The sequence below is a fragment of the Hesperophylax consimilis genome, chromosome 12, assembly GCF_061612785.1.
Source record: "Hesperophylax consimilis isolate HC1 chromosome 12, BYU_Hcon_1.0, whole genome shotgun sequence".
Classification (NCBI taxonomy): domain Eukaryota; kingdom Metazoa; phylum Arthropoda; class Insecta; order Trichoptera; family Limnephilidae; genus Hesperophylax; species Hesperophylax consimilis.
The window spans coordinates 22939690-22961100 of record NC_142847.1 but is presented as its reverse complement, the minus strand read 5'-3'; the positions used below and the strand labels follow the sequence as shown (position 1 = coordinate 22961100).

Sequence of the window (21411 nt, the reverse complement as noted above, 5' to 3'; positions counted from 1 at the left end):
TGTTCATACAAATTCTTAAAGTTGTTTTTAATTTTACTATATAGTATATTGCAATCTTGTTCCTCAAGCAAGGAGTGCCACTTAAAATTATGAATGTTTTTGTCGATTTTGTTTTGCGATAAAAACGAAATTCTTTCCCCGTGTTCTGGGGCTTCTTTCCTTGCACTATATTTAATATTAACTGCAGTTAAAAAGTGATCCGCTATAGTAATATTATTACATACACATGAGGAAAGAGAATCGCTTTGTTTACATCCACTGTTAAATCGGACAAATATGTGGTCTAAACAAGTACGAGTAACTTTTCCTGCTAAAACTGCTTCTCTAGTTACGTCACAAATACATTTGATTAAATAATTATCCGACATTATATTTTCATATGCCATAATAATAGGGTTTTGACAATTTAACAAGTCTAGATTAATATCTCCTATAAGTAAAACATTTTCTTTGGGGCTTATAGTATGCAGAATGGCAGATATTTCATTAAGAAATTGTGGTTGGCTAGAGTTGGGGGGGCGGTATATTGCTATGATGTTTAAAATACTCTTGTTTGGAAGTGTCATAGAGCCAAGCACACATTCAAAATGATTTGTTTCTATTGTTTTCTGTTGAAATGTGAATTCATTTCGAACATATAGCAATATACCTCCTCCAGATTTTTTAGTTCGGCAATAGTTGTAACAATTAAATCCAGGAATATTATACAGACAGACAAGATTCGGTGTTATAGCCGTTTCACATAACATTAACACATGAATATGCTTCCAACAAGTATTTAAGTAGACATTCAAAGTATCCCAGTATTTATAAATCGATCTAACATTCAACTGAACAATATTAATATTTTCCATATTGTAGTTGCTATGAAACTTTAGCCAATCACAGAAATTGTGAGTATTTTCGTAATCTACCTCGTCATCTTCTTCAATGTAATTAGACGCCATAATCAATAGTTGCAAAGTCCTTGGCAAGGGCAGCCTTGTAGGCCGGGCAGGAGTCCTTGTCTCCAGTCGGATGTGCAGCGGGCTTCCCAAATTTTGTACAGGTGGCGCAGACAGGCTCGGCGGCGGCTTTTGGGCAGTTTATCCGGGCGTGACCTTCGCCTGCGCAGTGTCCACATCTTTGCTGGTCCTTGCAAAACTTGAAGGAATGTCCGATCATTTGGCACTTGGAGCACACTGTAAGTCCAATGAAGTCACGAACACGGCACACATTCCAGTCCACAAAGACTTTCCCCTGCTCCACCAGCACGTGACGAATGTGGGCAGGAACCTCGAAGACCCGGTGGCAAGTTGATCCAGTTCGAGCGCCAGCAAGGTGACTTAGCTTGCAACTTTTTACTGCGAAATCTAGGCCTGCTTTGTCCTGGGCTCCTGCTAAGGCATTTTTTAGGAAGCACTCGTCCGTTAGGTCACGAGGAACGTTGAAGAAAATCACCCTTGGAAGCCGTTTTGTTGGTAATCGAGCGCTTAGAGTGTCCGAGTTTGCTAGACATGGGGTTTTCAGTATTTTATCCTGATCTTCTTGTGTTGCAGTATGGATTACAACGCCTTTGTTTCTGATTCTCCTAATACCCGTCACACGGATTCCAAGTTCTGATGGTCGTAATGTATCTTTTAGTAGCTGTTTCGTATCGTCGCTATCTTTTGTAGAATCCAGCTTTGGGAAGATGCATACAGCAGGTTTGGGGGTCCCAACGTTAAGTCCTGAGCGGTTGATTGATGGTATCATCTTCCGTGGGCCATTTTTCACAATATCGGCAAACGATAGGCTTGCTTCCGTGGCATCGGCTACTCTACGCATCACTGGTCCTAGATCTGACTCCAACTGCAATATTTTTTCTAACCTGTGTTGGTTTTCTGCTTTTTCAATCGCGATCTCTCCCTTTGCCACTATTAATTTGGCATTGACTGTTGCCAGATCAGCTTTGAAACCCTCTCGTTCCAATAACAGCTGTGAAACTGATCTGAATACAGCGGATACATATGCGCTTATCCGCAGTTGTTGATCCTTTGAGACTCTTGACTGCTTTTCAGCAAGGACATCTTGGAGTGCTCTTAGACTTGCTTCAGTGTCGTTCAGTATCTGTACTGAGGACACTGGGATTTCACTATCATTTTCAGACACGTCGGAATAGTCCGATGCTCCGTCAGATTCCTCATCTTCAACCACTGGAGAAATCATTCCCGAGGCCTTTTTTTGTGATGGGGACGTCATCTTATCCAGCATTCTTTTTTTACGCCGATGGCAGCATTCATCAGGCATCGGTGGGATGGACATTTCAATGAGAACAAACACACAATCTTAGGTTGTTTTAAAACTTTCGATAAAAATGTTTAGAATCCGCTAGAATAGTATTATTTTATTACTGTTTTATCAAATAAACTTTTTTGGCACTTAAATTTTCCATATAAATACTGTTTGCACACGAATTCGGAGGTTTTTTTTAGTTTTTTTGCAAGAGCAAAGTGTAAACACGAACTGCTGTCACTGCGATGACAAAGTTTATATAGGCCAGACAGAGCGGACGATTTCCAAAAGGATAGCAGAACATTTTCGTGCTTGTAAACTTGGCCACCCTGATAAATCGGCAATCGCCGAACACTTAATTGAAACCGGCCATTACTTTGGATTTGCTCCCGAGGTCCTGGGAAGACCCAAAACTTATAGATCACGCCTGATTATGGAGGCAATTGAAATCTACAAAAATCCATTTAATATCAATAGAGACGACGGAGCTAAGCTCAACAGCTCTTGGTATCCGGTAATTGACGGCTACACCAAAGCTAAACGCAAATAACATGTCTAAGTATACTCCAATACCATATAATAATACAATATAAAACCATTGCATTTATACCTTGATACTGGGTACATCTACTCTAACCGCTGTCAATCGGTTTTCTAATTCTAGAATTCACCACAAGATGGCGCCACTTCCGTTGGCATTTCGCACTTGGATGGGCCCCAGGCTATCATAAATACTGTGCTTTCAGAATTCGCCACAAGATGTCGCCACTTCCGTTGGCATTTCGCACTTGGACGGGCCCAGGCCACAAATAAATAAGCACAAACTCGACAACCAAAATTTACACATCTTCGGATCTACCGGATCTGCCCTGATGATGGACACTGCAACGCTGTCCGAAACGTCGGCTAAAGAAGGAGTTAGCGCAACACGGCATAACACCCCAAAAACAAACAACAAAAATGATTTTGGCCGTGAGAATCTAAAAACTTAGCTCACGCGGGAATTTACGGCTCTCTCACAGCTTATCAAAACAGATTGATAAGTTGAGACGCTTACAGTAAGTTTTGACGTCACTGTCGGGATGGTAAAACAGAAATCTGCAACACTGACAGTAAGATTCGATCTTTCCACCGTTGCTATTCGGGACTTGTTTACTTGTCGCCAAGAAATTTTTTGAAATAATACACTGCAATAATCTATGGAGACTAACATAACATTATTTATAATTAAGCGCTTGTTATATGCCAGCGGATTTTCTCAAACTGTCAAAATCTCTTCATTTTTTTGTCGCTAGAGGGCGGTAGTTGTACATTAATGAACTTGTCAAAATACAACGTCAAATGTGCGTCATGATCATGTCCCGCATCATCACGTACGCAATTGGAAATCGGAAATATTAAGTAAAACAAACAGCTTAGTAAAAAGGTATGACTTATTTGCAGAACCTACTATTTTGGTAAAGCATTTACTTTGACATTTTTTATAAATGTTTATCATTCACTTGCTGTTGTTAAATCTAATTAGATTTGAACGGCTTTTGGCTTTACGAATCGCATTTCAGAAACATTTCCTATACAAAGAAAGGTTGTTTTGCACGGTATTCGGAAACTCGTGGTATAAACGGTATAACTTGTGAATGAATCTACCTTTCATTTAAAGTCAATTTTGGGTTATGATATTTTTTATTTGAGCTTTCGTTTTCGAGAAAATCGAAGGCGGATTTATTTGGTAGATTTATAAATTTTATATTTGATAGAATATCTATACATATTAATAATATTGACCTCGAAAAATAAAAGAAAGTTTTTTTTAAATTTACATATTTGTTAAATTATTCAGTGTTAACTAAACAATAATCTGTTTTAACCATGGCAGTATCGTGCAAGGCATACTAGTACTGTATCAAAATATAACTAGCCGTTGGAAATAATAGTTATATTCATTTAACGACCAACGCTATTGAAAAAAATTACGTCAATGGGTTGAAATATAATACCTAAATACAAATATTATTCAACGAATCCACGATTCGACCTATTGTTTAAGATGTATTGACGCGTAATAAATATATGAAATGGTGAATCATTTAAATTTACTGAATTTAAAGTTACTGTTCTTTATACAAATAGAACGGCGACATATGCGCCTCACAATTTTTGCCGCATTTGGGTGTTTAAAATGTTACCTGGCTATTATAGACTTAGAGGCCTTGTGTTTTCTCGGTAGGGAAAAAATTGTTTCCTAAAAAACCCTTATTATTTGGAACTTTACAACACAATACGTAGATAGAATATCTTTGATTTGACAAATTGTGAATGGTTACGTGTGTATACGCAGAAAGGTGATATAATCGTAAATTTACTTATAAAGTTTTTTTTGTCTGTTTAATCTAAAGATAAAAAAACGGTAATAAACTTGTTTACGCCTTATGTGAATACGCCTTACCATGTAAGGTCGGAATAGTGAAAAACTTGACATGTTATCACTTAAAATTGCCGATTTTACCAAACTAAAAATGATTTGGCGTGAGATGGTAATTTTTGGTTTGATTACCAAACGCGCTCACAACTGAGTCAGAGCGACAATGAATTCTCACACACACTTGCATAAAGGGCACGCAAATCAACATTGTGACGTTCGTGCTAACCGTTAGGAAAAGGTACGCACAACGCACATTGAATATTGCATTTTATTCGTTTCAAAGAATATGACAGTTCAAAAAATACAATGCGACAAATTTACGTGAAAAAAGAGTATTTGTGAGTACTTAGCGTTTTTGTAGCTTCCTAAAATTATTGCAATGCTTCAAGTGAGTCGGTATTCTACTTTTAGACCCAGAAATGAAACATTTTGATGGCATTTTAGAAATATATACGCCGTAAAACAAGGAGCGTATAGTCCCACTACCGCTCTCGGGGGCTTCTCACCCGTAATAAGTAAAACAGTGTAAATGTGTTGAAAATTTGGTGCAAGATGAAGTATTTATTTAATTGTTAATATCCACAGATATCATAACGATAATAAGAGGCCGTACTTCTACAGATGTGTGTATTATATACATATTTTAAATTAAAAATATAGTGTAAAGCCGTTATTAACGCGATAATCATACATCCAAGTTTTAAAAGTGGGTTGTATGGTGTATCAATGTTTTTATTTTTTATAGTCGAATGCCTACAACAACTACAAAAAAAAATAGGCAGACTGAAAAATAATAGTCCATTAATTGGTATTAAAAAATATGAAGTCTGAGAATGACATACGAAAGGTAGTATTAAGCCGTTTTAGGGAGCCGTTTTCCAGCAAATCACCATTATGCCCTATAACCCACTCTTAACACAATGTCATGTTTAAAAAATGCCTGTGTAAATGTGTGATAATGATTCTAGTATTCGACTTCACGAACTGATGGATCAGCTATCAAACTTCACAACAAATTAATATCTCAAATGAATTCATACAAAAATGCAATATAAGAATACATAGAAAACATTACCTGACGCCAAAAATCGAATAGTCACCATTAATTTTTCTAACTAACTAACTAACCATCACACCTTTCCCCCGCAGGGGTAGGCAGAGAGGACGGACCGCCAAACAACTCGGTCTTGGCACACACTTCTTGCCTCATTCACATTCATACATCGTCTAATACATACTCTTCTATTATTCTGACTCCTGACATGGCCTGACTCAAGTATCTGATTCACTTGGTCGTGCCATGTCTTCCTCGGACGTCCACGACTTCTGCTACCATTCACATTGTATATTCCTCTTAAACTCCTTTCTACGCTCATTCGCTCTACATGCCCAAACCATCTAAGCGTCCCTTTCTTGATCTTACTTATTACGCTTACATCAGCCTTGTACTCTTTGCGGATCTCCGCATTTCTCACACAATCGTACATGGTGTTACACACATACGCCTAAGGAATCTCATTAATTTTTCAGCTGGTGAAATAGCATTCTGAAAACAAGTATCATTCTTTTTTAATTAGCGGTCCAATCATTTCCAATATGTATTAGAAGTCAGTTGCTATAATTTGGATAAAATTAAAGAATTTTTATTGATCCTCAATTCTTAATTCTGCCGTTAAACGAACGAAAACCCCATCAGTACTTCTTCTTTGAAGCCAACTCCTAATCCAACACACTCTGCGGGCCCTTACGTTTTTGTTTGACAAAATTGTGCGTATTATCGCAGCGGCAATCCGTTGTGTGCGGAAATGGGTATTATATGGGGATCCATGATCTAACCGTAAATAAACAAATTCCTGTTATCAAATATTACTAACTGACAGCTGTCGTCGGCGGCAACGCGCTGTTGTCAGGAAGCCATCTTACCAAAAATAGAATTATGTACTGGTGTAGTGGTCTCTGTGAGAAGTTCGTAAATTAAACTTCCTAACAACTTCCGTGAGCATTATTTACGATAAGTTGGATGCATATGTAAGCGCTCCTGTGAGTAACTTTTCAAAAATTTACGAAAGTCATAAATTTTACTTAACAAGTGTAAACCCAGTCTTACCCCTCGAGCACAGAGAGCGTCAATTCTGCAACTAACTACCATAATATGTACTCCTCATTGCCAGGAATACTAATGGAGGGTAATAATGTGGCTTCTTCAGTAGACATCTTCAATTTATCACATAGTAAATTCAAAAGTTTGTTCCTGGGGTACTTCAGAAATGTATTAAAAAAATATACAATGTTTAGTAGTAATATAATTGCATATAATTTAATAAACTATTCCTATGTAAAATTGTCCGTAAAAGTACCACTAAAAAAATAAATTTGGTCGCAGAATGGAACTATTGGATTCTTGACTTTTTCAATGTAGGTTTTAAAACACCGGTAAATTGTTGTTATCAGGTGCGGTCAAGGATGCATTTTGATTCAATACAATAAAATTAGTGACAAGATGCTAACATTTTACCTAGTGTTAAAAGCGGGTAATCTTAAGAATTAAAAACATTCGACTCTCATACAAAGTACAGTGCCGGTTGAAAAAAAAAGTTGGCTTTTTGAGACTGGTCATCGGTAATGTGATGGTATTTAAAGTCACGGGTCACGTCCATAGATTCTATCCGCTTTTTGGATACCCGTAAAATTTTAACCTTTAAAACTAACTATAACAAAAAAAATATACACGTGATTAAGTTAGAAAGTCAATAGTGATTTTTAAAAAATGGATCATTATTATGTTTTTAAGCAGTTATATTTGAAATTTCGGTAATCTGAATATAGTTGCAAAAACTGTTTGGAATTTTTTTATTCTTCATTATAAACACCCGCTAAACTGCCAAAGCAGTTTGTCAACAGGTCGATTTCGCAATAATAATTAAGACACTAAAGCACAAATATAATGAGAAACTATAACATTACAAGTGACTACAATACAAAGACACTAAATACATAGACAGATATATTTAACACAGGTAACATACTCATAGGCATACACACACTCAAAGGCACACATCATACTCAAACACTCTCATAGGAGTATTTATATATAAAATTACATGCATAAGATCAATAGATACTAAAGCATAGTTGCTTAGAGAGAATATCCATCTTTTCAGCATTTTTTTGAGTTCAGTAGAGCGATTAGATTCACTTTTTATATGCATTTGGCAAAAAAAAACCTTGAATATAAAAAAAACAACTCCACCACTCATTTGTTGTGACATTTTTGAAGTGAAATTTTTATACAAATTAATTTTTATTGTACTGCTAGATTAATAGCTGTCGTCAAAGGTATTTAGTTATACAATGTGATGGTATTTAATGCAAAATGTTTTTTTAAGTGTCATTTTCTCACTGGTAATTTATGCGTAGGTCTGTGTCTCACTTCTTGGCACGTGGTCAGGCCGTGGGGTGGAGGTGTGGGGCAAGGAGAGCTCCCTCATCCAGGTCATAGTATCTCTGCAGGGCCTCATCCTGTGCGCTGAGCCCTACTTCAACGAGGCTGGATATGACAAGCAAAAAGGTCAGCAATATTACTTTTATATATAAGCTCGATTCAATAGCAGGTTACGGTAGAGTGGCTAACGAGCCAGGTAACTACATACATACTAATTGGAGAAGCCGGCAGAGCTATTATCAGTTGGTAGTGAAGAGTGATAATATCCTGTCTCGATGGGAAGAAAACTCAGATGACTCCTGGGGACTTGAATATGTAGAAGACATTGTCCAACACTCAATGATAAACCTAGTGAAATTTATGAAAGGAATTTGGCTACTGTTAAAATGTGAAGCTAACACAATGGGCCTATGACCAAAATGCTTAGGGGGGGTATTGCATACCGTATCCGTATCAATAGAGATAAATAGTGGATTTATAATAGGGTTCAAAGGAGAGTATAAGAGGTACAGGAACAACATAAAATTGACATAATCTTTTTATTTTTATGTAATCAGCGCCGTTCAGTTAAAATTACTTGTGTAATTTGTAAAAATAATTACTTTTGTCGATAGGTTCCCAGCAAGGAAGCGAAAATTCCCGCATGTACAACGAAATGGTTCTCCTGAAACTGGTGCAATCCCTCACCAAGATGTTGGGCAACATACCCGAGGTGTTCCGCGAGGAGATCCTGTCCTTCCAGGCGCAGCATTCGGCAGACCTATGCAGGCGTCTGCAGCGTTGGATGGCCATGTCCGAGCAGTATACCAAGCTGCATCCCAACTCCCCCCTCACCCCGGAGAGCTTCTTTGCATCCATGGGACCTGTGGATCCTCCGCCGCCAGAGTACCCCCTCATTCCCGTCAGCCGTGGATTTTGTCTCTCGTTGAACTCTTCTCTGGAAGCTTACCGCAACGCTCTGAAACAAGTGGGCATTCCGCCCAAACCTTTATAGTCGCGGTGAAGCCTCGGCGCTATCCACCATGAAACAGTAACATAAAGTATAATGACGGTAAATGCTGGTGGTCGGTATACCCCTTGAACTGGTCTGCGGTTTGCTGGAATGTCTACGGGTTGGGCCTTGAGAAGTTGCCTTGTGTTAATCTACCGTGTACGCTTTTGCATTATTTCTTTTGCTCAGTTTGAAACTGTCCATGTAAAGCGTGTACATGTGTTAAAAGTGATAGATTTTCATTGAAAGTGAAAATTACCCTTTGTTTTAATTTATTTCATTTTTATGTTTTGTGTTATGTGTTATGATGGTAAACATGACATTTTAAATAATATTTTGTTATTTATTTTCTTAATTCATTGTACTGATTTTTCATGTCAATTTGTGTACTTTTTGTGATATTTACTTTTACGTTATGAAAATATCTTGAAATTTGCTTATATTTTTTATTTTCTCACCGTTTACGAGATATTATTATGAAGAATTTTTATGTTTTTTTAGTTTTTAATCAGTGATAAACAACTTATTTGCGTACATAGTTTGCGCTAAAAATAAGCTTATTTTCCTCACAAATAAGATTTAGTCAGATTATTTGACTAAAATTGAATACTCGGTAAAAATTAGTCTCGATAATATGAATGTAAAATGTATTAATATTATAAAGCATTTTTACACACCTCCATTTGTTGTATTAACATTTTTGTCATCGGTAAATAATAACTTTCACTTAATATGACTAGTATTAATAGAACTGTTAGTTGGGAAGCAATATTCATGTAGTCGTCATCAGAACTGTTCTTTACAAGGCATCGTATATCAGAACTGATAGTTTTCAGTCCTTCCATTCAAAACCATTTAAATCCATTCTAGTATAAATTAGATAGCTTGCGGAAAGAAATTCTTTGATCTCTCGTTGAATTAGTGTACTATGTATTTACGTGTAATTATTGTCGATGATCGTATGAGGCTTTTTATTTATTTAGTGTTTTACAAATTAAATTCTTCAAGTTTCATGATGTGCAATCCTAAATCACTGTGAAGCGAATCTCAACATTATTTCTACAATATCCTAACCTAACCTAACTAATGGGTGCGAACTAGATTAAACTTTCACTCTAAAGGGTGGTGTGTGCCAATGATTATTTTAATTTTAAATGTCATTATTTTGGTGCCTCTCCTATTTAGAATGATGTCTACATTTCAGAGTATATATTTTTAAAACCATATTTTATTAAGACTCATTTTTTATGATAATTATGGTATGTCCATTTTGTGTTTAAAATTTTATAATTTAGTGCTACTCTGTCAATGATTATAACATGTAAATTGATTAGTAGATCACAGCTATGCAATAAATTATTTAGCATTTTGATGAATCTTTGATTTGTCCAATATTTAATTGAAATCTTTTGGCCGAGTTGTCTTTGATAATAAATGTAAGAATCTCATGAGAATTTGAATGAAGCTGTTAAAATTATTAGAATTCATTTTGTAGTGGATCAAATTGAATTTGAATTATTTAATATAACTACATACATAAATACGTTTTCTGATGTACACAATACTTACTCAATCTGTACTTCATTATATACTTACTCCAATTATTATTGTGAAAATCTATATCAATATACACCAGCATTACAGCTATGTCCAGAATTATAAACATGCTTTTGTGCAGAGGAATTCTATTGAAATTCACTGTTATTTGGATTTTGTGAACCTTAAAAAACTTGTAACTTTATAAAGAAAATAAAACCTTATTCATTAAAATTATCAGGTATTTCATGTTGTTGTTATTTAAGACATATTATGCACAAATTAAACAAAAAAGCATGTTGTTAAAATTATTGTTTTATTTTTTTTCTTTCCAAATCTCTTCCAAAATTACTACCGAAAAACTTTGTAACGCGTACTTTGCTTATTTTATTGTAAAAGATACATGAAAAATACAGGTAAAAAAAAAAGTTTAATTTTTTGGGTATGAATTTTTATTTATTTATTAATTAATAACTGGCATGCATGGATAAATAATATTAAAAAATGAAGTTTTTCGTAGCAAAAATTTTAACAACAAAAAATTGGTGTAAATAAAGGCGATAAAATTTTAAAACAACCTAATCAATATTTATATTGTTATCTGAAAAATGAACATAAGAATTAACCTGACCTACGCGGCTATCGCATACTAATCCATGCGACATGGCGGCTATTCCTGTCAGCGGATGTCGCTTAATGTGATCCATTCACTAAAACACACGCATGCCGCATGATGGGATAGACTGCGTTGAAACAGCCAGCGCTGTAAAGGTTAATGGAAGACGTTAGGATCATACGGAGTGTTTGCGAAAGGCGACCCGGGCATGTTCCACGCCTTCTTCAGAATCTCCTGCTTCTTGAGCTCGTCCGAGGTAGGTTTCCCAGCCAACTTCTGCAGCTGGTTCCACTGCAGTTCCCTGACTTTGGCGATGTGGTCCTCTGGGAGTTCATCTAGTGGCCGCGAGCAATCTATCTTGGTAGTGTCGATTTTCTCCTCGCTTTCTAGAAGCGAGTTCCACCACATTTCCGACTGTTTTTCTGAAATAATTGTATAATAAAAAAATTTTTATGGAGGTACAGAATTTAACCATATCAATAATTTTCAAATTTTAGATTCCTAGGAGATGGGAAAGAGGAAGGTTGGAAAGTGCCTGGCTGTACAGATCTGGTCACTAAACACGGCTAATTCTAACCTTCTAATAAGCATTGCATAATATGTGGGGTATTAATTATTTAATAAAAATAAGTTACCCAATTGAATCCTAACTTTGCCTTCACTCATGGTCCATATTGTTTCAGCTACTTTTGTTTTATTGGTAAGCTTGTCTTTGACCAAGGTTATCCATTCCTTCTGACTAGATAAATACTGAATGTTCACAGAATCTGAGGTAAGGTCTATCTTCAGTTGCTTTGAGGATTTTACATCCTCAGGAAGTAACACTGTCACATCTGTAAAAATCGATAGGAAAGAATTAAGTAACAAGACGAAGTTCAGAACCATATTTTCATCTCTGAATTTGGCACAGATTTGTTACTTTGATTTACCGCAGCAAAAATTTTTAAGTGTGTTTACTCACCTAATTCTCTGATTGTTTGAGACCAACTGTATTTATCCCTTTTAGCGCCATTGTATGTTTCAGGATGTGTCTGTGATTCAATCAAATGAGATGGTACCATCTCAGGATCTGGATAATCTGGTTCATTGCTTCTGCTGTTACTCGGCGAGCTAAAATACTCTTCTTCTAGGGCTTTGTTTGATTCTAACACACTCTCCTTGATGTTTAAGGCTTCAAAATTTATATTTGAAGAGGTTTCTGGCTGACTAACCGGCTCATCTTCACGTGTTAATTCTTCAGTGGCTTCTATTTCAACTTCTTCAGCGACTGGAGGAGGTATGCATTCCCTATCGTCAATCAATTCATGACAATTTTCTGGCACAGCGGTGTATACATTGCCAGAATTACATTTTCTGAGAACCCTTAACACCAATTCTTCTGCTATCCCGGGAGGAAATCCAACGCTGTCAAAATCTGATTCATCTCGAATCATATAAAAGTCAGTCCTGCAAAAATATTGAGATTACAAAATTAACGAACAAGGAAACTTCAATATTTGGTTATCACAAAGCTCAGTGCATGATGTAAACTTACTTCCGTGATAAAAAGCCGAACACTGAAAACAAAAATCCAACCAATGTTTTGTTTTCTACCAAAACATTCATCAAAAGATCGTCATGATTAACAGCGGGCCCCTCTACGACAGCCATTTTTAAACAAGTACTGACGTTTGGTAAACGTCAAATTTTTGTTCTAAAAAATAAATCTCCTCACAAATCTCGGTAAGTACATAGTTTTCATTTATATAAATGGGGCATTATTGATTCGCACTACATACATTTTTTTAAGGTAAATAGTGTGATTTACTATCGAATAAACTGAAATTTAACTGAGCGGTTAATTCATTGTCATTGGATTAAGCGCTCAGTTTTGATAACGCATCTAGACAGTGAACAAGAAAACATATAATAATAATAATAAAGCATTTATTTGTCAACAGATTTTTACATAATACTTGGGTTTACAACACTGACAAAAATTATCTATATATTTGTTTATTTATCTTAAAATAAAGGAAAATCAAATTCACCATGTATTTTTGAACACAATTTATAATTTTTTTATCAAAACTTTCTTAGATGAAATAAATTTAGATAAAATATAATACAATGCTATTAAGTAAAAAATATGTTCATAGTTCCAAATAAATGACCACACATAAGGCAGAACACCTCAAAAATAAATCGCTATAATAGTTTTCTGCGTGAAAATCTCAACGAAGGAAAAAAATAAGAGATTTTTTAAGATGATAAATAGTATTTTATAATATGAGGAATATTTTTCCAACAGATCCACTTATTTTCGATATTACCACACTGGAACGAGATGCCGCTAAAATTGGAAAGTTTACTTTTCTTGAGAAACCTGATTGGCGCTGACCGCGAGGTGAGTTAAGTTTTGCCAAGTGGTTGTGTAGGTCGTTTGTCGCGCGTGCCGAAAATGTTCTGAATGTGTTGTCACAGATATTTCAATTTTTTCGTGTAGTGTTTGTGAGAGGACCATTTTCTCTGTTGAAATTTTGTGCTATTGAAAGGGAATATTGTTAACAGTTTCAAAATGCCTTGTTCCGCGGTCACTTTATCTTTGGCTACTATTACTGCCATAGTTGCCGTTGCATTGATGGCAATAGCCTTTTCCACCGACAACTGGCTTTACATCGAAGTGAGGAGAACGAACATTCAGGTACCTATATACCTATTTCTTCTTATTACTTGTCATCAATTTTTAATTGCAAATCGATTGAATTATTATTAAATAACTTAGCGGGTACCAGGAGGATGTCCAAGACATTTAAAAGTCCTACTTGTTACAAAATCGAAGATCTGGTTAAAAATGTACCAATTAAATAATAATAATAATTATTATTATTAAATAATTTAGCTGGTACCAGGAGGATGTCCAAGACATTTAAAAGTCCTACTTGTTACAAAATCGAAGATCTTGTTAAAAATGTACCAATTAAATAATTGCTCAATATAAACGCGCAAAAGCAGGGCGCCATCACATTAATTCATAAATTCGAGAAGTCTTGTTTTCAGGAATAAAATTATTAATAATGTTATTATTATTATTATTCGCACGAGTTTTTATATCAAAGCATGAACTGTATTCCATAACATTTTCGGTCAAGCTTTGTTTTTTTTCTTTTGGAGTAGGTACTTATTTATTCTCTTTATGGTTAATCAGACAGTAGATACCTACCAAAAAACGTACCTCACCACCATCAATATATTCCACAACGCCCTGTCCAAGATCAATATGCTCCTGAGACATTTTCAAAATTGGAATAATATTTTAAAATCCAGAGATGCGTTAAGTACTACCTATAATTCATTTACAAGAAGGTTATTCTTCTTTTATTAATTGGAAACGTTAATATATTTTTTACTCTGTAGAAACAAAAACAAAAAACAGTTTTCATCTTTGCAAAACTTCCGTGATTTTTCACGTTTAACGATTTACTATTCTAATATTTATAATGTACCTACGGACAGGTGGATGGATACACAATTCATGACGAGATCAATAATAATTACAGTTGTGTGAAGCTCTGTGAATATATTTGAATAACCAGATTCCCCCCATGTTCCAATATCCTGTTATTTCCCCTTGGCGGTGAAGGCCGATTTTATTATCTCTTCATTATGAAAAAAAAACGCTCCGAAAGAAAAGACTGGATGCTTCGAGATATGCGTGCCAATAATTGTAAATCATCTAATTGATAATAAGTAGTACGGTGATTATGTTAACTAATAAGTGGGTATTATAAAACAAAAATAAAATAACTTCCACATGAATATAATTTGTTGAAAAAATGGTCTGGTTTTAAAAGGTGCCGTTATCAAATTGACCAGCCAACTACTAATAATGTTTTCGGGATCAATTCTTACAAAAAAGCGAATGATGTGAACGGCTTAGGGCCTTACCCTAGTATGTACCCGTTTTTTTTCAAATTTTCATTTCAGTAAATTATCTTCAGAATTATTTATTTATTTTATTGAAAAAAATAAAAGAATAAACATTCCAGGGTTACGAATAACCTGATGATATTTGAAAATCTCCTACTACCACCACAGTAAGCCGAAAATGTTGCTTGTGTTGTGATGGATGATTTAGCCAGCCGAGGAATTGAACACACTACGCTTGGGTGGGACCCAAACGCGAACTCAGCCACCGACCGTATTGTGTAAAATGGTTGCTTAGTAAAGGTTGAGGAATTCACATATGTTTGTCTTGTTATTCTGGTGCATTCTCCTATCGTAGGTTGGCTACTATCGCGATTATCTTCCTAGACATACCGTTTAAAATCGAAAATAAATTAATTTAGACTGTCTGGTGCAAATTGATGGAATCACCAATAAAAACTCCATTGAAATGCTTGGAGTAAGTATATCAGACCGGTTCAAATATCTGGGCTCAATAGAAGCCCGAGTAAATCTGGCTTTCGATAAACTGGGCGTCTTGTATAGGGCGAGTAGATTCTTCAATAGCGACCGGCTGCTAACCCTGCACCAATTGAATTTTAATCCGTTGAAGATTGTATGAATATATATTATGTATCTATCTATATATATTTTTTACATTAACTCCACACAGGAGGTTTTGAGGAAAATAATTCCGCTCAGCCTGTTTCATTTTTGGGGTCGCTGTTGAGTGAAATGGGTCTTGAAGATGCCCATTTAGTAGGAGGGAGAACACACAGAAGCCGAGCTGTTGAACTCGAACTCGGGAACGAGTTGTAGAATTGAGCTACTAAGACGTGAGAAAATCTGTTTAATTGTGAACTCTCGAAATTTGCACCGTTTTATCATTCGTGAACCACTTTTTTCAGCTCGCATTACTATTTCCACTATAAGTTATGAAGTTTTGAATATCGATATAATTGCCGAAAAATAAGACAAGGCCCATAGTTTGTTATACGTTTTCAAGTGTTACATGGAAAAAAGCTTATATTGCTCTCTGACATAAAAATACAATATTCTCAGAATCTTTAATTTCCACCATAGTAACATTTAGTTGTAAAAACGATCTTTTGAAATGTGATTAATATTTCACGTATTTCTAAGATCTCAATACTACAGAAAATTACAATAAAACCACTCACAAGGAAGAAGAAACCTGTTGTAAATTCAACATACGTTTAAAATGTACCAGTCTGAAGATGTCTGTCAAAATCGCAAGTAAAACAAAGTAAACCATTATATTATAACGTAGAATTTGCTACCTAGATATAATAATATGTAGAAGGCGAAGATAATGTACGTAGTTAACCCGCTACATAAAAAGGTAAGTATTGTTTTTTTGCCAATGAAAACGTGATCAAAGATTTCGTATGTATACCTGAGGAACCATAATATGGTTTAATTGTGATTAATACCTACTTATTACCTGGCTCAATACAAAAGTACCACATTAAACAGCTCTCCTTTCGAAGGCAGGTACCAGGGAATCAGGAAATAGGCACCTGCTTACATTTTGATTGAGGAATTCGGAACCGACCGCTGTTATTTGGGTTACTGGCCGCTGCTATGTCACTTCCTGTCTCCTTGGTAGCCTCACCTGTCCACCCAGGTCGCTCAAAACATCCAATATTCGTACAAACTGCGAAGAAATCGGGGTCACCTTCCGACTATTGAGAACCCCATCAAGAACACGTAAAAACTACAAACTCAATCCTACTTCTCACACCACACTTGTATGTTGATGGTTTGGCGTTTGTATTTCGTGCCACAAAACATTGATTTTCTTCTGCGTTCGAACTCATACTTCTTTCGGTAAAGTGAAGTATGAATGTGAAAACGCAAGTGCCTGGCACTCTGCAAACAGGTACAAATTTGGCGATTGAGTTCATTGGATACGCATCAAACGATCGTGTACTTTCTTTCTGGTTGCCTTATTTTGCTTGTACTAGATTGTTGGCTGAGTTTGCTCTGTGTACGGAAATTCTGCATACGACTGACCTCGACGGACAACTGCATTCCTTATTCAAATTGGTAGTTTATTTTCTAAATATCGGCGGTTTATCGTTCGGACTCATTTTCGTGGAAAGCAATCACTTTGTGGTTTGACATTATAAAATACAATTAATTAAAACAATTTATGGTTTTGACACAAAAATACTTTGATATAAAATTGGAAATCCCAATGATGAATAAATAGTTTAATGCTTAAAAAAAATATTTTTAATATTTTATACATTATTATTTCTACCAACGGAGTCTTTCCCAGCAGACTGCAGGCCGGAACTCGTAACCGTCACGTAAATCACGAAAATTTGTTAAAAATAACATAAATATCTAAGCGCTCTATTATTGTTATGAAATCCTTTGTATACTTACTACGTACTTCAAATTGGGTCGTTTAGTGGAGTTGAAAAAAAATTCAACCACGAAAATTAGATACAAATATCATTATAATAAAAATACAGGTATATGTTAGAGAAAAAGTGGAATTCCTTATTGGAGGTATTAAGAATAATTCTTTCAATGGCCAGGAAATACTAGAAAATACAACCTATTGAAAATCGTAGACACCCATTTACGTTTTCGTATTTTCGTGACGCAACGTTTTTCTCTACTCGTTGATTTTAATTGTTCACCGAGATCTGATGGTTATAGATGGTTAGCGCGCCTGTATCAAAGGTAGGTTGAACGCATCCGTAGAAAGTTCTTTCGCCACAGACCACAATGCCAAGTTGTGCAGATAATTTCTTAATTTGCATTTAGATATTTCCTGTTTCCATAGCCAGCGCTATCTTCTGATGATTCCACCAATTGTGGTGATTATATCCATTGCTTTATTTAAAGATCCATTCACAGTGTTCATGTTAACTTTATGACGTATTGTTGCAAGTTCTTTTTCATTCTTGCTGGCGTACAATGGCTCTTACCAATTTCCTGGTGAGCTTTTAGGTACAAGAAACTTATTTGTTTATGGGCTCTTAGTTCTTAGAATACCCCTGCATTCATTTTCAAAGCTGTTATTTTAAATGAGGACTATAAAAGATAACGCAGCAATCCACCGAACAGTTTAGAAACAGATCTTTAGGTGTCAACATGATTTCATATTACTACTTCGAACTACATACAAACAAAAATCTCACAACGAAAAATAAATTATTCCACGAAAAAAACATTGTTAAAGAAATTCGTGGAAAGGATGAAACAAAATACCTTCTTACCAAAAAACAACAAATTTTAAAATAAAGTCGCTATCCGCGTCTGTCTGTTTGTGCACTTATTTCTTCAAAACTACGCAGCCGGTTTTTGATAGGGTTTTCACTATCAATTAGAGAATTTCTTCCGGAAGGTTAACATAAATTATACATGTATGCACAGACATAGGAATTAATAGACGAGAAGATAATGGCGAGGGGTAAAATCACCTGTTGAAGAACGAAGGGGGTGAAGCTGACTGTGATTCGTCAATAAATCAATCTGACAGTAAATAGGCATCTCGCATTATAATATCACCATTTACTTCTTAAAAGTAAAATCTGCTTTTGAATGAATAGACATTTTTACATGGGAGCGCAAATTACTCGCCACGTTATGAACAAATTTGCGAAGTCCAAATTCGGCAAAAAAATTCGGTTATATTTTCAGAGTCGAATATTTCGTTTAAGTATTTAGTTAAGACACTTTTATAAATGTTCATAATTTACTTCCCAGCAACCAACCAGCTTTGTGTTTCGCGTCCAGACATGTTTCTACAACTGATGATTATTATACAATGTGAATATGCTTAAAATAAAGTAAAATAATGCTTACTTATGGAATGTAATACGACAATTGGGTTTATTCTCTTTTTCACATCTATTTTTACAAGTTTTCATATTACAAGTCAACATTTTGCCGTGTTATTTCGTAAAATGAACCGATGATGCCTCGACCATAGTTCGCACAAGAATGATGACGTCACGTTTTCAAATTTCACTTGAGGCCATACGCGAGCCCAGCCGGCTCCAATGGAACCGGTATGGGGAGTGGGGATAATACGCTTTTAATCACTTAGGGCAGGTCTACTAATATTCATATGTCTATGGTACTACGGAATTGTATACCTTAAAAAGGCCTACAGCAAAGTCCGCCATGGTGTATGTGCTATCTCCAAAGGATAACCCCCAGCAACGCCGGGTAATCAGCAATCAGCTAGTTATTTATAAAATATATTACAGCTTCATATTTTGTCAGTAATTTAAATTTCAAAGTTGATTTTGTTTGGTCTTACAGAGTATTATAAATAAATAATGCGCTTTCATATCAATGAAAACATATTTATAATTTATTCAAACTTTAATATTTAATATCAGGAGTAATAATATGAATCAGAATATTGGTTTATCATCTAAAATCATAATTGAAATTCACATTTCAATATCAATTATAATGATTCAGTTTAAATTTAGGTTATGGCAATAATTATCTTATGTCGTTTTTGCTGAGATAGTTAAATATGGATTACTAATTAATCATCAATATTAATGTTTGCATTATTCGACAATGCTTAGGCTTGAATATTTTAAAGATGCCCAGATAAGATATTATTATATTCCCAGATATTCCTTCGCAACTAAAACTGTGTGAAATGCCATCCTTTGGCCCAAAAATAACAAAATGGTTACTAGACTTAGGCAGGTTGGAGTCAGAAATACTGTTAAAAAATATTGTATGATAATTATGTGTTACAAGCGCCTGATTTATTTCTTAAGTCTTATAGTCTTATTTCGATGTTGAAAAATATTGTATGATAATTATGTGATATAAGCGCCTGATTTATTTCTTCTGTTTACAAATTTAAATTTTTATTACAAATTAAAATTTTTATTTAAATTTTATTTTCTTTTATTTTAATTTTATTTCTATTTTTTCATATTATTTTACTGTTTATTTTACTATGTATTAAAGTATAGTAATATAAAGGCTACATGTATCCTCGCTTTCACTCTTGTAATCTCTCAAAATAAATTGTATCGGTGATTTCACTATCGATATTCACTGTCAATTTGACTGTCCTAGAACGGGAGACCTTCCTATTTGGACAGTCAAAATCTATGCTGTAATATTTTTGTAACAAACAAATAAATAAATAAAAAAAAGACACAATCTGTAAAAACTTGAAATTATTATATCAAATGTGTTAATTAATTGATTCGTTTCTTCAAAGGTGAGTAAATAGTTTTGTCTGTATACAAACTCAATTCTTTCAGGGAAGGCAAACGAATACAATACGGGATTGAATCACTGATGCAATGTTGCAATATTCATATTTCGCATGTACGGGCGCAAACAAACAAGTCGTCTTATTATTTCAAAGCATAACTTGCCAAAAGTGTATCTCCATAAAATAATTAAATTTACGCCGTCTATGAACGCGCAGATTATAACGAACGTTACGTCTACCCAGCAACGTATTTAGTGAATGTGGTTCTACGAAATGAAAAAAACGCGGGGAGCTTTTTCTCGTGCAAATAACTTCTTAGTTCCTGTATAAAGAGGTCAAAAGAGGCGAACAATATATTTTTGTTTGAAACCTAGTATTGGTTTAACGGATTATCTCCAACATGTTTATTTGAGAGTAAACAGCGCCCTTGAGGTGATTTTTCCACAAAACGGCGCTATATAAGTTCCAATTATTATCAAATTTTTGAATGCCTGAAGTAACCTTTAAAGTTCTTTTCTTCAGAAAATGAACAATAAATTGCGTACTTTTATATTATACCGACCGTTGACGTGACACGTAGGTACGAGGTTTTTTGAAGTGAAACTTCTTTACGGGCGTCATGCATTTTCGAGGACCGGAGTAAAACCGACTCATGACCGTCACGAAAAACAGTGATCATTTGGTGGTGGGGGTACGGGACCCCCACCACCGCTCACCGTTCACTGTCGCTCTCTCACCGTAGTCGCTTACTGAGGTGAGGGAGCCACTGACGAACGTTCTCTCTCTCTCTTCTCTCTTTTCCTCTCTCTCTAGCGAACGACGCCACGCCAGGCATCAGCTGCTTGCTTCGTGTACTGCGCGGTGAGTGTAATACGAGTGAAATACGTAATTGATTGTGGTTTATTCGATTTGGAACAGAGTTTTAGTGTCAAAAATGAGTAGTGACGAGATAGAAGTGAGAAAAACATTCGTGGCACAAGAATAATGA

At 35.2% G+C, this 21411-nt stretch overlaps 3 protein-coding genes across 6 annotated transcripts in view; 2 read left to right on the top strand and 1 right to left on the bottom strand.

Moving 5' to 3' along the window:
- The window catches only part of LOC149419331 (uncharacterized), a 47195-nt gene extending 36318 nt beyond the window's left edge, over window positions 1–10877 (top strand). For all 3 annotated transcript variants that reach the window (XM_089638226.1, XM_089638227.1, XM_089638225.1), the window contains 2 exons: window positions 8093–8243; window positions 8732–10877. In XM_089638226.1, the coding sequence (XP_089494352.1) occupies window positions 8093–8243; window positions 8732–9111 (531 nt within the window). In that variant the 3' untranslated portion in view covers window positions 9112–10877. The remainder of the gene's footprint in view (window positions 1–8092; window positions 8244–8731) is intronic.
- A 259-nt stretch (window positions 10878–11136) lies between these two features.
- Window positions 11137–12915, bottom strand: LOC149419330 (nudC domain-containing protein 3). Its single transcript, XM_089638228.1, has 4 exons — window positions 12795–12915; window positions 12222–12706; window positions 11896–12093; window positions 11137–11682 (listed from the first exon to the last, which is right to left on the bottom strand). Exons 1-4 carry the CDS (start codon window positions 12908–12910, stop codon window positions 11417–11419), a joined length of 1065 nt encoding a protein of 354 aa, XP_089494354.1. The 5' UTR covers window positions 12911–12915; the 3' UTR covers window positions 11137–11416.
- Window positions 12916–13630: 715 nt separating this feature from the next.
- Window positions 13631–21411, top strand: part of LOC149419329 (uncharacterized) — a 122070-nt gene continuing 114289 nt past the window's right edge. For both annotated transcript variants that reach the window (XM_089638224.1, XM_089638223.1), the window contains exon 1: window positions 13631–13943. In XM_089638224.1, coding sequence (XP_089494350.1) covers window positions 13818–13943 — 126 coding nt within the window. In that variant the 5' untranslated portion in view covers window positions 13631–13817. The remainder of the gene's footprint in view (window positions 13944–21411) is intronic.